The following is a 14038-nucleotide window of genomic DNA, read 5'->3' on the forward strand; positions in this document are numbered from 1 at the left end:
GGCTGCTGCTGCTGCTGCTAGCAACTATCCCCCCACCGCTCTCTGTGTTTCTGCTCACTGCGCACTCCTCCATTCCATTCGTACGTGCCCGCTGTGGCTTAGATAATGGCCTCTCGCTCTAAACACACACTGAAAAGCGCGAGAGAGAGAGAGGGTAGAGGAGATGGAGGGAGAGGCTGCGCGAGAGGGAGGGCAATGGAGGGAGGGAAAGAGAGAGGGGAGGAGGAGGAGGGGAGGTGAAGGTGGGGGCTGCGAGGAGAAGCCGACTGCATCTGTAGTGAAGAGAAAGAAAGAGGATATTGAAAAAGGGAAGGGAGGAGCAGACAGAGATAATGAGAAAGGAAAAAGCAGAGAACAGAAAGCGCTGGTCATAAGAATAGGCAAGAGAATGAGAAACGTGTGCGGTGTGCTGGGGGGAGGTGTGCGCTGTGCGTGCGGCTGGCCGTGTGTGAGTGCATTTATGTGTGTGTCACCGCGCCGCCCGGGCTGGGAGAAATAGAAAAAAAAAAAAAACGAGGAATACAACCCCCCAACAAGGCCAGATCGCTCGTGGACTGCTGCTGCACCGGCGAGCAATTCTCATGCTACTCTCTGTTTCCTCTTCTGCTCCCCACTCTTCGACCGGCAGCCCCGTCTGGACGTCTAGGACGACGTAAGTACGCGTTTGCTGTGTCCTAGAGGCTCTCAGCCAGCTTCATATTGTCAGGGTCTCTGCTTAATGTTCGGCACGACAGCAAAAAGGGGAAGGGGAGGGGGTGGGAGAAGAGGGAGGAGGATAAGAGGGAGGATGAGTTGGTGTTGGATTTAGGTTCAGCTGTCTACTCACAGGCTCTCGCCACCGCCGCCGCCACCTCTACTATCCTCACATATTCTGTCTCCTCCCTCCAGTGTCAGGGTTAAAGAGCACTCTCACAAACAAAACTGCACAGGCTTGTCTCGTTTAAAGGGCTCCCAGACTCAAGTGTCTGGTCTACCAGGTTCTACAAGGTCTAAGCCAGTTGGGCTGGTTGGTGTTTTTGGATACACTTTGTGCCGTTTTTGTGTGTCAAGTCTGCACAAGTGTGTTTGTGTGCGACACAGAGAGAATACAACAGGCTATGTCGTAGTGTAAATATTTGCAAAAGCACGTGGTTTGTGCAGTTTGGGCAGCCGGGTAGGTGTGAAGCGGTGCAGGTGTCAGCGCAACATTTCACAATTTGGACTGGTTTTAGATCGACTAAGTTTTGTCAAAAGAGCCTTTAATGTGTGTGTGTGTGTGTGTGTGTGTGTGTGCGGTGGAGGAGGGTTTGGGTTTGTTTGGCGTCAAAGCTCAGCGAAGTCCATTTGTTCCGGGTGTTCAGCTTCGAACCCCTCTGACCTTTCTTTTGCTGCGTTTTGTGTGCACAACTGTGAAAAAAGGAGGAAAAGAGAGTGTCAGTGTGTGACTGTGCGTGATTGTGGGTTCGTAGGTTATGCAGTCTTGCAGTCGCTCTGTTTCAACACACTGCAGTTTTCATAACTGCACGCAGCTACCTCCACCCCCCCTTCCTCTTTCCCATCTGATGCTACTGATAGTAAAAACATGGGGCCTCTCACGTATTGCATGCCGGCTGTTCGCTGCACCCTCCTCTAAAACTCTCCGGTTTCCAAACCAGCTTCACCTCTCACCCATAACACCAGCAACCCCCCCTGGGAGCCCCCTGCTAGACACCCAGTACAGAAAGTGAATTCAGAAGGCTTACAGAATGTCCAGTAATTAGCCACTTCAAAGGCTCATTTCAATAATATTCAAATGATGGGGAAGCTGGACATCAGGCTCACTTCTGCTACCGCACACTAATGGAGCTACAAACTGAAGCCCTTTTCTTTCTTTCTTTTCTTCTGGTGGGGATGATCTAATACTGAGTGATTCAGATCTACATACATTATATATTTAAAAGTGTATGCATAAAACAAATAACGTCTTCCTCTGCAACATGATCTTCAAGCATCTTCTAGTTTTTTGGGCTCTTTAAACTGAACACAACTGCACAAAGCATGCAGCAGGTGCGAATTGAAGCATCTCAACTATTTACTGTAATACAGCCTGCAGACTTCCCTCTGTGTTGCTAGCACATCTAATGTAGTCATATAGTGCCACTGTTTCACTCTCCTGTGAACCTCTGAGCAAGTTCAAATGCAACAACATGAACTCTGTCAATGATTTCTGAAGCTGCCCTTGGATTATCTTTGTTTGCTTTTCTTCTCTGATGGATTCATTATAATATAATCTACAAGGAACCAACCTGAAGACTGAATGGCTTGTACACTCACTGGTTTTATTTGCAAACCACATCTGGACTTAATGTATTAAGATCACTGAGATTTAGACAAATTTAACAACATAACTTTTGAAAGATCGACACCACTTTACATTTTGTTCCATTGTTCAAGCAGACTAAAATAAAAAGTTTGAAAATGTATTTCAAGATGACCAGGTTGGCATTTTGACTTGGAGGAAAAGAGATAATAGTATAGAGCTGCAATCTCCGAAAAAAGGAAGTCAAACTATGAAAAGCCTCACAGCCTACAGTCATTTTAGATATGGAGAAACCAGAAATCAGAAATGAAAACTAGTGAATCAAATTCCTGAACTGCTACACTAATGTTTGAAAAGCACATGGTTTATAGCACAAGCCACTGTCACTACATATATATACATGCTCAGTGATCACGTTTCAACAATGTGGAAACACTGAAAGCTTAAAATGAGTAATCATCACACAAAATGTCCCTAAAAATGGCTTGCTTTGACTTGAGATGGATGTCATAGTAACTAATGACGCAGAAACAATAAAGCACAGATTTAAAACTGCAGCAGTGTTTTAATTGTCCTGTATGAGTCGACCCTCTGTACTGTATCAAGCTGAGAGGGGCAGTCACTTGGGATTCTGGACAGTTTTGTGTCAGAGAAAGCAAAGACTCATGGGACTGTTAATGTTATTGAATTAAAAAAGTGCTATCATCGGTCAATTTCTGTGCAGTGTTATGTGCAATATGTGTCCATTAGTAATGCGCTTTTACTGTATAAATGATAACTTAAGCTATCCTCCTATAGCTGTGGGGTGCTTGATGCTTGGGAGTGTCTGTAAATTATTGAATTAAACTAGTGAATTTGCTTTTTCAACCACTTCCCATGCAAGCCCAGCATCAAATCAACTGTGAAACCTGACTTGGGAAGTATTGTGCCTGCTGAATCTACTGCGTGATCAAGCCAAAAGACCACATGATAACAATCTATAATCTGAATCGTAGAACTAATCAATAATCACATGATTAATGTTGCATGTGGTCACTCAGATGGAAAACCTCTTACTTTAAGTGAAGGCTTAAAGTCTGACTCACCAATGTATGAGTTGTTTTTTTGCAGCCTGTTTTCATGAGACCTCTTTGCATCACATTTAAACACAACAGGCAGACTTCACTTTTTGATGTGCAGGGTTTCTGTTGTGAAGTGTGTCTTTTAACACAAATCACATTCTTTTCCTAAATGTTAACAAGGACTTTTGTTACACTTATCCAATAAGTGGAAGCAAAGATGAAAAGAGAGCGCAACGAAACGAATTAAAGGGACAACAAAGCAGCACACAGTATGAAAGATTCAAATAAGATGCAAAACATGGTCTCCTGATATTCCTGTTCCTGTACATCTCTAGGTGTAGGACATAGGACTGCCACCAAAAGATATAACCAGCCACTGGTGTCCCACATAACAGTGTTGCTTAAATCACAAAAACAGAAAGGTTTTTGGTCTTATTTTATACTGAAAATTCTGGTTCAGAAGTGGTGACATGGAAGCAGATTGTTTTCAGTTTGCTTCTGCTTTCACTATTTGACCTTCCCCAACTTCCTAAAAATAGAATGGGTCTTTAAATAAGCATTAATCATATGATACATAATCTGCTGGGGGGTTATATCCAGTATGTATTCAAACTAAACACCAGTGCATACATACAGGGGTTAAAACCCTCTGTGTTGGTGTCATGACAAAATAACTGTATTGTTCAATCATGAGGCTGTGTTAAAATGTCCCTTCACTCTTGAACAAAGGACACCAGTATTTTGTAAATCCACACTTGGTCAGCAGTTCTCTCAGATAAATCTCATGACTGTACTTTCAACATCCATAGCAGTTTGATCTTTGCTCAGCTTGATTTATATCTACTGATGAGTAGCTGTTAGACAGGAGATTATCTTTAGATATTCAGGCCAATTTGGGTTTACCATGTAAGGTCTTGTTTCAGAGGAAATGAATTTTGGTCTTGTAAAAAATGAGTCTACAAACCCAGTAAACAGAGCTGTGCTGCTCACATCCAGACACTTAGTATATAAAAGAACTGAAGACATTTCTTGATTCTATACACTTTGGTAAAATGGCATAGGCCATAATGAATCCACTTCTTCACTATCCGATTTGATTTATTATTTTATAATTTACATTTAGAAATTATAAACATTTACACGTTCTAATCAAGTAATTGTGTTTCTGAAAAGCTACATTAAGCATTTGACTTGTTTCCCTTATTGGTTTCTTGAGATAAGAGTAAAATGCTGATAAGTCCTCAGTGTTTTGTTTTTTTTTAATATTTCCAGTAATAAATTATGAAAACAGAGTCCAAGGATGTGGATTTGTACTGCATTTTCTTTTCTCTGTGCTTCCCACATCTGGCTCACAATGTCTCCTAACACCACTGCCTGCTTTGTATAGCCCAGCGGATCTCAAGTAGAACGTCCATTTATAAACAACTGTGGAATTTTGTCACGTGACCTGTGACTTACCAGTTGTAAAATAAGCCCACTGAATATGAGAAGAGTTTACACCAGCCTTACTGGTGTGACCCGGAGAAACTTTATGCTATGCATGTGTGAGAGGTGGGTGGCAAACTCTGGATAAGAGCTGGAAAGAAGGGAATGGAGTCCTGGATTACTGGGTTGATACTCATCCAAGGAATGCTGTAATAGTAACTACTGAATGCCATGAGTACATTTAGTATAGCATAATCTAGTTTAGCACAATTACTATTTTAAAGCCATACCTAATGTGTACGATGTGCATCTGAATCCATTGTTTTTCACATCCTCATTACCTGTGCTCTGTGTTTGTCTTTTAGACTGTTCACAAAGTTACTTCAGTGGATGGCCCCAGAAGTGGAGGCCAGATGGAAATTGGGTCACATGACCGCCTCCAGGAAGGCGCGCTGAGCCTGGAACTGGCCAATGGGGTGAATCAGTACCCTAATGATGGTGAGCCATCTATAGAAACAGAGCAGCAGTGTGCAGAAAGCGTGCTGCCAAGGCAGTGCTGGGTGCCTGGACATGGCAAGGTCAGCGACACCCAACAACAGCAAACGTGTGGTGCAACCCCTGCTGAACCTGTACACCATGCAGACATGGAGGATGCTCACAATCTGGTGGCTTTTTCTGCTATTGCTGGCTCACTGCCTCATTCTTCCTCCTCTTCCTGCCACCTCTTGCAGGCTACTACAGCCTATTTGTATGAGAAGTTTACCCAGGAAACCGGCGCTGGGAAGGCTCAAGCTAGAATCTCTGCAGGGGCTCCTGAGGGTAGCTGCCCACCTTCAGAAGACCTGGAGACCTTACAGAAAGCACTGAGCCAAGCAAAACATGGACACAAGCCTCCCAATTGCGACTGTGATGGGCCTGACTGTCCAGACTACCTTGAATGGCTGGAAAAGAAGATAAAATTAGCAACCAATGAGGATCAAGGCTCCCACAAACTGGTTGATACTCCCTCACATTTACAACCTCACATAGAGCAACCCCATTTGCTGCATCACTCTCAGACCTACCAACAAGTAAATGGTGGCCACCATCTGTCTATTTCATGCTCCCAGCAGCAACAGGAAAGCCAAGGCACTCACCCAGATCAAGTGCCCTGCTCCAAACCACCGATTCCTTGCTCGCCACAGGTGCTCTCCATAGCCAAGGAGAAGAACATCAGTCTTCAGACAGCCATCGCCATAGATGCTCTGACACAGTTATCTGGTACTAGCCCACAAACTGCCTCTTCCCCAGGTCAAACCCCCTACACAAATAACCTCCATCACCATCAACACAACCAAAACACCGCATCTCAGCCTCTTAATGGCATTGGCATGATCCCATCCTCTTCTGGCACCTACTCATCTTCTTCACGCTCTCAGTCTGTCCCTCCAGGACTACAAACTAGCCAGCAGGCCCTAGAGTCATGTGAGCACCACAGACCCCAATCCCAGGGCCATCCGCCCCATGTTACCCCTGTCCAGTCCTCTACCTCTCCCTTCCCGTGTCAGGGAAAACCACCAGGCTTCAACCCGAATCCCCTGCAGTGGCAGCAAGCCTCAGGCACAGGATCTGAACACAGAAATCCATGGATGTGTGTGAAGTCTGAGCCTCAGTCTCACCTTGCCACTGCACCTCATAGTAGCTCAGACCCCATGTCAGAGCTCAAACAGCTGCTTGGTGACACCAGTAGCAAGTTTAGCAAAATTCCTTTTAAGCTTCCAGCTTCGCAACAACTTAGCTTGAACCAGAATGGGACTGTCCAGGCCCAGGATAACCCGGCATTGGTCAGGATAAAACAAGAGTCAGACTCTGCTGACCACTATCATCACCCTGCCTCCATGGGACATTATGGTATGGCTAATGGTCAGCACCAGGGTCAGCACTACCCTGGCACTCCCCTCTCTCCTGGCCAAGCAGCCATTAGCCACTCCACTCAGGCAGCTCTACAACAGCACCTTCACTACAAGAGGAATCTTTTCTCAAACCACCCCTCTGGCTTTGGAGGCGTTGGCCCACGTGGGCCTCTGGCTTGCCAAAATTTGAAAAAATGGTGGCCACAGATGGATGCAGAGGCCCTGTCACATCTGGCCATCAAACAGGAACCCAAGAGGAAAAAAATCAGCCAAGGATCTCCTGGTCTTAAAGCTATGACTGAGACGTTTTTGGGTCCTCCCCTTCCCAAACCCAAACAGATAATCATCAAGAAGCCCAAACAGAAAGCCTCCATGCCAACCTTTCTGCCTCAGACTCAGATCACCACACAGAAACCACCAGTCCACATGATGGACAGATCCGCACCCCTGGCCAAACTGCAACTAGGTCCACTCGACCAACTGCCCCTCCACAGTAACTTCACTCAGGCTGCTGCTGCTGCAGGCCTCCCTGCCCCAGCCCAATCTCAGGTATCCATTTTCAATTCCTCAATGACACCCACTTCCACTGTTTCTGTTCCATCAGAAAACACTCCAGACCAGCTGGGCCCTCTACTCCCACCTGTGGGCCTTGCAGCTCACAATAAGTCAGAAGAGATGGGCAGCCTGGCCTCCAGTAATACCAGCACCATGACACCTATGACCTCCACATCCTCACCCAGCACCTCAAATGTACCAAGCGTCTTTAACTTGGACCCGAAGTACGAAGAGTTGATCCGCCAGTTTGAGGCTGAATTTGGGGACTCAGTTCCAGACGTATCTGCCAGTCAGCCCGTGGAGGAGACTGCTACAGCCCCAAAGTCAGGGAATGAATCCCTGAGTAGTCCTCAGGACCTCAGTCCTGCATCATCATCCACCTCCCAGCCACTTCCCTTAATTTCCACAAGTCAACCCACCCCCACACCTCATCGAGATCATCAGATGGGAATGAGCAAAGATGAGTCCAGGACCCAAAGTGAGGCATCCTTGAGCCAGGCATCTACAGAACGGCCTATGGAGATGCAGCACAGGGAGTCTGTTCAAGTTCCTCTGAAACAGGAAGATATAGTGGAGAGGCAGCAGCAGTCCAGAGTGGTGCAGGATACTTTTAGCATGCCAGCTTCTCCGCTGTCAAAACGAATGAAAATTGAATCCTCGGGTGATATAACAGTATTGTCCACCACCTGCTTTTCTGAGGAGGACACACCAACTAAGGAAGGTGTGCCCTCTTCACCATCTCTCAAAGGCTTCTTGGACTCTCCTTTACGCTATCTTGACACACCCACTAAGAGCTTGCTAAGTACTCCTTCCAAGGATCTTCAGGCAGAGTTTCCCACCTGCACCTGCGTGGGTAAGTTTTTGCATCTCAGCCTCTGCTTATGGTCACACAGCTTACTTTCCATCCACAAAGTGCATTTCAGACACAAATTAGAAATAGTCTAACAATAATCAGTCTTCTGAAAACATTACTTATTAATCTCTGACTAGAGATCAATTTGAGTCTTTGTCAATTTGAGCACATTTCGTTATCTTTGGAAATGTTTTATTCCTCCACTAAAATAATCAGCCTATTATGTGGCCATTGTAAGCATTTCACTTTGCTTATTGATGTAAACAGATTGACTTTTAGATTTTTTCACCCCATTCCCACCCCAGTTCTTTCTGGTTTTCTGGTTGGTTGCAGCTAAGAAAGAATGTGCAAGTTGCCAGGGTGCGTGGTAGTGACCATCTAGACTGTGACAGTGAGGGCCAATAAAGGCAACATGCAGGAACAATAGCAGTGGTGGCAGAAGGACTCTTTTGTGTGGGTTTGGGTCTTGCAAGCAAGCAGAACAGAGCCTTTGTTAGACAGAATGGAGTTCAGTCCCATAGTTTGGGTAGCACCCTGTTTAGGGAAGCCTATTTATTTACAACCAAGTAGGTGGTCCTACAGTTGAAATGTTTCATTTAAAGACATTATATGCTGGAGATTTAATTTGTTAGACTACACTCACGTTATTCTAATGCATAGTGTCTCAGTAAGTCATTAATTAATAACTCAGTAAATCTGAATATTGCTGCGTTAGCTAATGTGGATAATAGTTTATTAACTCGACACACAAACCAAATAACGAGAGACTGTGTTCTCAGGCAGGCTACTAAGAAATGACAACCTGTTTCTTGGAGTTACTGTGTACCAGTTGCCCACATTGATTTTATCTCCCAGTCAACACTTGTCACTGTATGATGACAAAACTATACCATAAACAGATAGATGTTGTCACTGTGTCCACCTACAACAGCATTTCCAGTCAGTCTCTCTGACAAGGCAAAAAATCCTTTTTGTGATATAAGTATAATACAGAAAGCTTTTTTTACTGCAACATTTGATTGACAACTTTGATTAAAAATCGATTGTGATCTAACAGCCACACAACAGCCACTCGATGTACACGGACTAGTTTTAGGACTCCCATTTTTCAAACAAATATAAATATGTTTATGTTATTTACGCATATGCATGTGTAATTTATGGAATCTTTTGTATTGCATGTACATTGTATTCCATGCATTGCACAGCCTTTTAAGCCTGTTGTGTGACTGACTCAGAAAGCCCAAGAAGTGTATCCAGGGGTTAGGTTGGCTGGTCGGACGAGTTGTTTTACAACCAAGACTAGACGTGGAGAAAACGAGTAAACTGACAGTTTGCTGGGTGTGGATTTGGGATGGATTAAGGCCTGGTCCATAAAATTGTGTTGCATCTGAGCACTAAAAGGAGTGCACAGCAGTGGGAAGAGCAGTGTCAATGACACACACTTGCTAACCATGTGGTGTTACTAGGGGTAAAGACCAACAAACAACAAGCCTTCATAATTATGTTACACATTTCCTTTTCTAAGCAGTATAGCATAACACTGCATAGGAATTTGTTGTTTTTAACACAGACAGGATACAGTATATACATATACACACATATTTTTTTTCTTTGCACATAAATGGACTATGACTACTCCATTTCCTGCCATGAACCACGCCCTGGAGCCTCCTTTCACCAGCAGCAGAATGTGACCTCATGTTGCCTCTGGACACAACCACACACACATACAAACACAACACACACACAGAGTGGAAGACCGCATTTTAATCATCTGATAGTGTGGAGCGCATTAAGGGCATTTTTGGTAATGTTGGCATCCACAGTTGTACTTTAGAAATGATACAAGAGCAAGAACAACACAATGTTAGTTTAACAACACACAGTTAGCTGATACAGCTGGGCAATGCGAAATTCCTCGAGGCCATCATACCATTAATCTGCACAGTATCTCATAGAAAATGTAACACTGAAGTCATAGGGTGTGGTTTAAAACCATAGGTTTTGTGCAGGGGAATGGTCAAATGCTCACACATACTCATGCACAACATCACCTCAGATGTACACAAAACACACACACTAACACTCCCTCTAAACATCCCTACATACTGAGTCACACACTACCTCAAAAAGCTTCTGCTTCACCATGTTTTGCTCCCCACACCACTCCCTGTGTGTGTGCGTTCATGTGTGTGAACGTGTGTTTGAACTGGATGTCGCAATGAGCTCTACTTTCACATGCTTCTCATAGAAGATCTGGCTTTACCTACAAAGAAAATATCTTTGAGTTTGGCCAGAAATACATCAAAGCACATCCGCTGTACCTTTGTCCTTTTACAAAACACTACAACATGTGAGAACATGCAAAGCCAAGCTGTACTTTTCAAGTCTTCTTTGTGTGCAATTTAAGTGACACTCAGATCCAAGAGTTGGTTTGTTAGGAATTGGGGCTTAGATGTAAAATTTTTGGTCAATGTGAAAGGCAAAAATGTTTTTAAAACCAAAGATTCAAATTCAAAAGAGAAACTGTTTTAAATAGGCTGGTGTTAGGGGACATTACCACCAAAGCTATAGATTTGAACAGCAGTGACTATATTACCCAATCTTGTTCTGATTCTGTGTTGAATTCATGCTGTAGTGGAATCACTGATACACTGTAAAAATCCAGTGTTTATTGTCAATTGCTGCTACAGTTTGTATTCGTTTTTCAGATAAAATGTTGTGTTCTTACTCTGTACTGTCCCCCCCCTCAGAGCACATAATTGAAAAAGATGAAGGGCCCTACTACAATCACTTGGGATCTGGACCTACTGTGGCCTCCATACGAACCCTGATGGAGACAAGGTATATTCTCTTCTCTTCTCTTCTCTTCTCTTCTCTTCTCTTCTCTTCTCTTCTCTTCTCTTCTCTTCTCTTCTCTTCTCTTCTCTTCTCTTCTCATGAGTCCTCCTCCTCACATTTTGTCCTTAGGGAATCTGTGACCTAGAATCTAGTAGGAGGAACAGGAAATATCAGCATCATCAGCATATCACAGGCAGAGCAAAAAGCACAGGATTAGCAGCAGATGACAGCTGATAATGGGAAGAACACAGAAGGAAGAACAACTGATGACAAAATACAATAAAATATGGAGGAAAAAATGAACATTGAAGCAGTGAGGGGAGACAGAGAGATGGGTAACCTTATTTATGAATAATGTAGATGTAAAAATGAGTTTGGTTTGTGTGAAACTTAAAATTTCACAAGAAATGTCACAAATTAAAGATAAAAAAAATGTGTTGTCACATGTGCATCTATATAAATAGATTGTATATGTGTAGATGTGCATATAAATTAGGTAAATAACATTATTAAAGATCTTTTTTTCTAAATGCTTTTATTTTTAAAGGGCATTTTAGAGAGCAAAGTAACGTAATTTTAAATACTCTTATTCCCTTTATAAATGCAGGGAGGATGGGAAGGTAGAACACCTTTATGGGCCCATTATGCTCCACGTATTGGCAGTATTGCACACAAACAGCAAAGTATCCAGACATACCATTTGTACCAGTACTGAGGGTGCGAGTACTCGCTACAGTGTTCTCCTGAGCGATAGCGACACCCATACTAAACCTCTACGTCAGGTGTATGGGTAGAAGAAGTGAAAACTGGAAGCAAATGTAAAGTTTTTCCAGAAAGCGTCAGACTGTATAATCTCTGTAACTCTCCTGTACTGATAGATCAGTGAATTGGAGGTCAAAACGAACATGATCGTGCACTCGTGTCTTCAACTTGGGGAATATTGCAAAAGCTGACGAGTGCTTGACCAGCTGAAACCAAAATGACACTAAAGTGCAGCTTGTGCCAGAGGACTTGATGGCGCTTTTTGTCTTTGGTACCATTCGCAAGAGGCTGGGTGGACGCGCATAATGAGCCCATTAGAGGGAGGGGGAATCATGTGCAGCCAGACCGGCTACCTAACCACTGAAAAGAGAAGCTCAAATTGCAACACACGGAGGAAGTGTGACTTCCTTTTCTGATAGAAACACCATAACTCCACTTGATCTTTACACCACAAATAATTGCTTGCTCCTGTAATCTCATGTATAGAACCCTTAATAAACAAACTGCAGCTGCAGCCTCAGTAATGAAATTGCTGTTGGGTTATCTTGCAGAAGCATGCCACGAAACAACTCTTTTCAAGGTTGAATTAACGAATATCTTTCTCTGCAGAATGTAAACACACTTTAACCTTTTTTTTTTTTTTTTACCACATCTTTCACTTGTGTTAAGCTTCATTTTCACAATGCTGAATGCTGTAGTAGTTGCTATTCATTGAGAGGCTGGATTTCTGTAGGGCCAATGAGTCATTAGCTCCCAGAGAGCGCAGCTTGAGTAAGTGAGGGGAGGGAGTGTTCAACCAGAGTCCACTTTTTGCTATTTGAGAGATGACGCAAGATGTTAAGCCCCTATAGTCCCTGGCTGACCTTTGACCTACCCCTCACCCTAGCCAGCCACCCCTGTGGTGACAGAGTCTAATCCCCTCCCACTTTCTCAGCCACCTCAGGGTGATTCCTATTCAGGAGGTGCACGGCGTATTCACTGCCATGCCAAATCTGCTCAAGGCTGAGGTTTTCACAATGGCAGGTATCTGGCTGACAGGAGACCTGATATGATCTGTGAACAAACATCTGACAAGGCCCAGTGACATACCCGCGCCCCGGTGCAACCTCTGACCCCCCTCTCCTCCTGTGCAACTACAAACAGACCTGCAGAAATACACACCACGCACCATTAGGACACAAAAACAAACAGAAATGTTTGTGTACAATTGCTAATGCATTCAAGCTACTATCAGCACAGAAATATGTCCAAGAGAAGTCCTTTTGGCCCGAGTTGTTTTGGAAGCTAAGGGATCAGATTTACTCTGCCATGCTTGTGTGAATCTCAGCAGAGGACTGTGAACATGCACTCCTAATCAAGTTGACTTGTTTTTGTCAGGATTGACATATAATGCTACTCCCTCAGACTACTTAGAGGTGGAGAAAAATGAGAAAGGCAAAACGAACATTTGGAATAAAGACTAAGAACCACTGCTGATGAGGTCACTTGTGGCAATAAGAAACCTTTGATTAATATCCCTCAGTGGAAATCTGAAATCTCCTGTTACTGATCAGGTGCTGCTGGAACTGCTACTGAGTAGCCGTTCATTGTCCATAGTTATTGTGTTTTGGTACCAATAGCATTTGGCCAGCATATTTTTCTGCTCTCTTAATCAGTAATGTCACACTTTTCCATGGTTTTTGAACACATGGACAAACTGGAAAGTTTTCCCAGTTTTACAACATTTTTTGAAACACAGTACCTTTAGAAACTGTACCTGCACCTAACTACATGTGTGTAGTCTTTTGGAGGGTTTGAGTATAGCTCTTAAAGGTGACCTTCCTTGGTTGCTGTTACAGTCAGTTCTGTAAAATTCAAAGAATAAGGTCAGAATATGCAGTTTCTTTTTGAAGGTTCAGGCTTTCACGCTTCTGTGAATGCTACTTTTCACACCATTTTTCTACTTTTGGATCTGTGTGATGTCAGTGAGAGTGGATATCCTGAATATGACCATCTCACAGGTACAGAGAACTGGCTGCATGAACGCCACACCTACCTGAGATTTAGGCCTTCTGTTTGTGAGACGGTAGCTATTCAGAATAAAGCTGGCTTAAAGGAAGCTGAACACTTTGTTCTACACAGTGAATGAATTTAGGGGTCTTCATCAAGTCTGACTTGAGATAAACAAGGAATATTTTGAAATGTGCAAAACTTCATGTAACTTTTCTAGTTACATGGAGCTGGAAATGAGCATAACAAGTCCCCTGCAGCAAAACATGAAGGTTCAGTATTTAAATGCCCCAGTTCCTTGTGGTTGGTTTGGTTTCTCTACGGAGACAAAACATAGAAATGACTGCAGTGTGTTTTTATATGTAGGACATTGAGAGTG

General features: G+C 43.5%; 1 protein-coding gene across 2 annotated transcripts in view; it reads left to right on the forward strand.

Annotated features, from left to right (window-relative positions):
* The window catches only part of tet3 (tet methylcytosine dioxygenase 3), a 43883-nt gene that overhangs the window by 21456 nt on the left and 8389 nt on the right, over positions 1-14038 (forward strand). For both annotated transcript variants that reach the window (XM_085367062.1, XM_085367060.1), the window contains 2 exons: positions 5130-8064; positions 10821-10911. In XM_085367062.1, coding sequence (XP_085223188.1) covers positions 5130-8064; positions 10821-10911 — 3026 coding nt within the window. The remainder of the gene's footprint in view (positions 1-5129; positions 8065-10820; positions 10912-14038) is intronic.

Source organism: Diplotaxodon limnothrissa, linkage group LG12 (genome assembly GCF_057381915.1).
Source record: "Diplotaxodon limnothrissa isolate DT_005_m linkage group LG12, D_limnothrissa_male_GT1.1, whole genome shotgun sequence".
NCBI lineage: Eukaryota > Metazoa > Chordata > Actinopteri > Cichliformes > Cichlidae > Diplotaxodon > Diplotaxodon limnothrissa.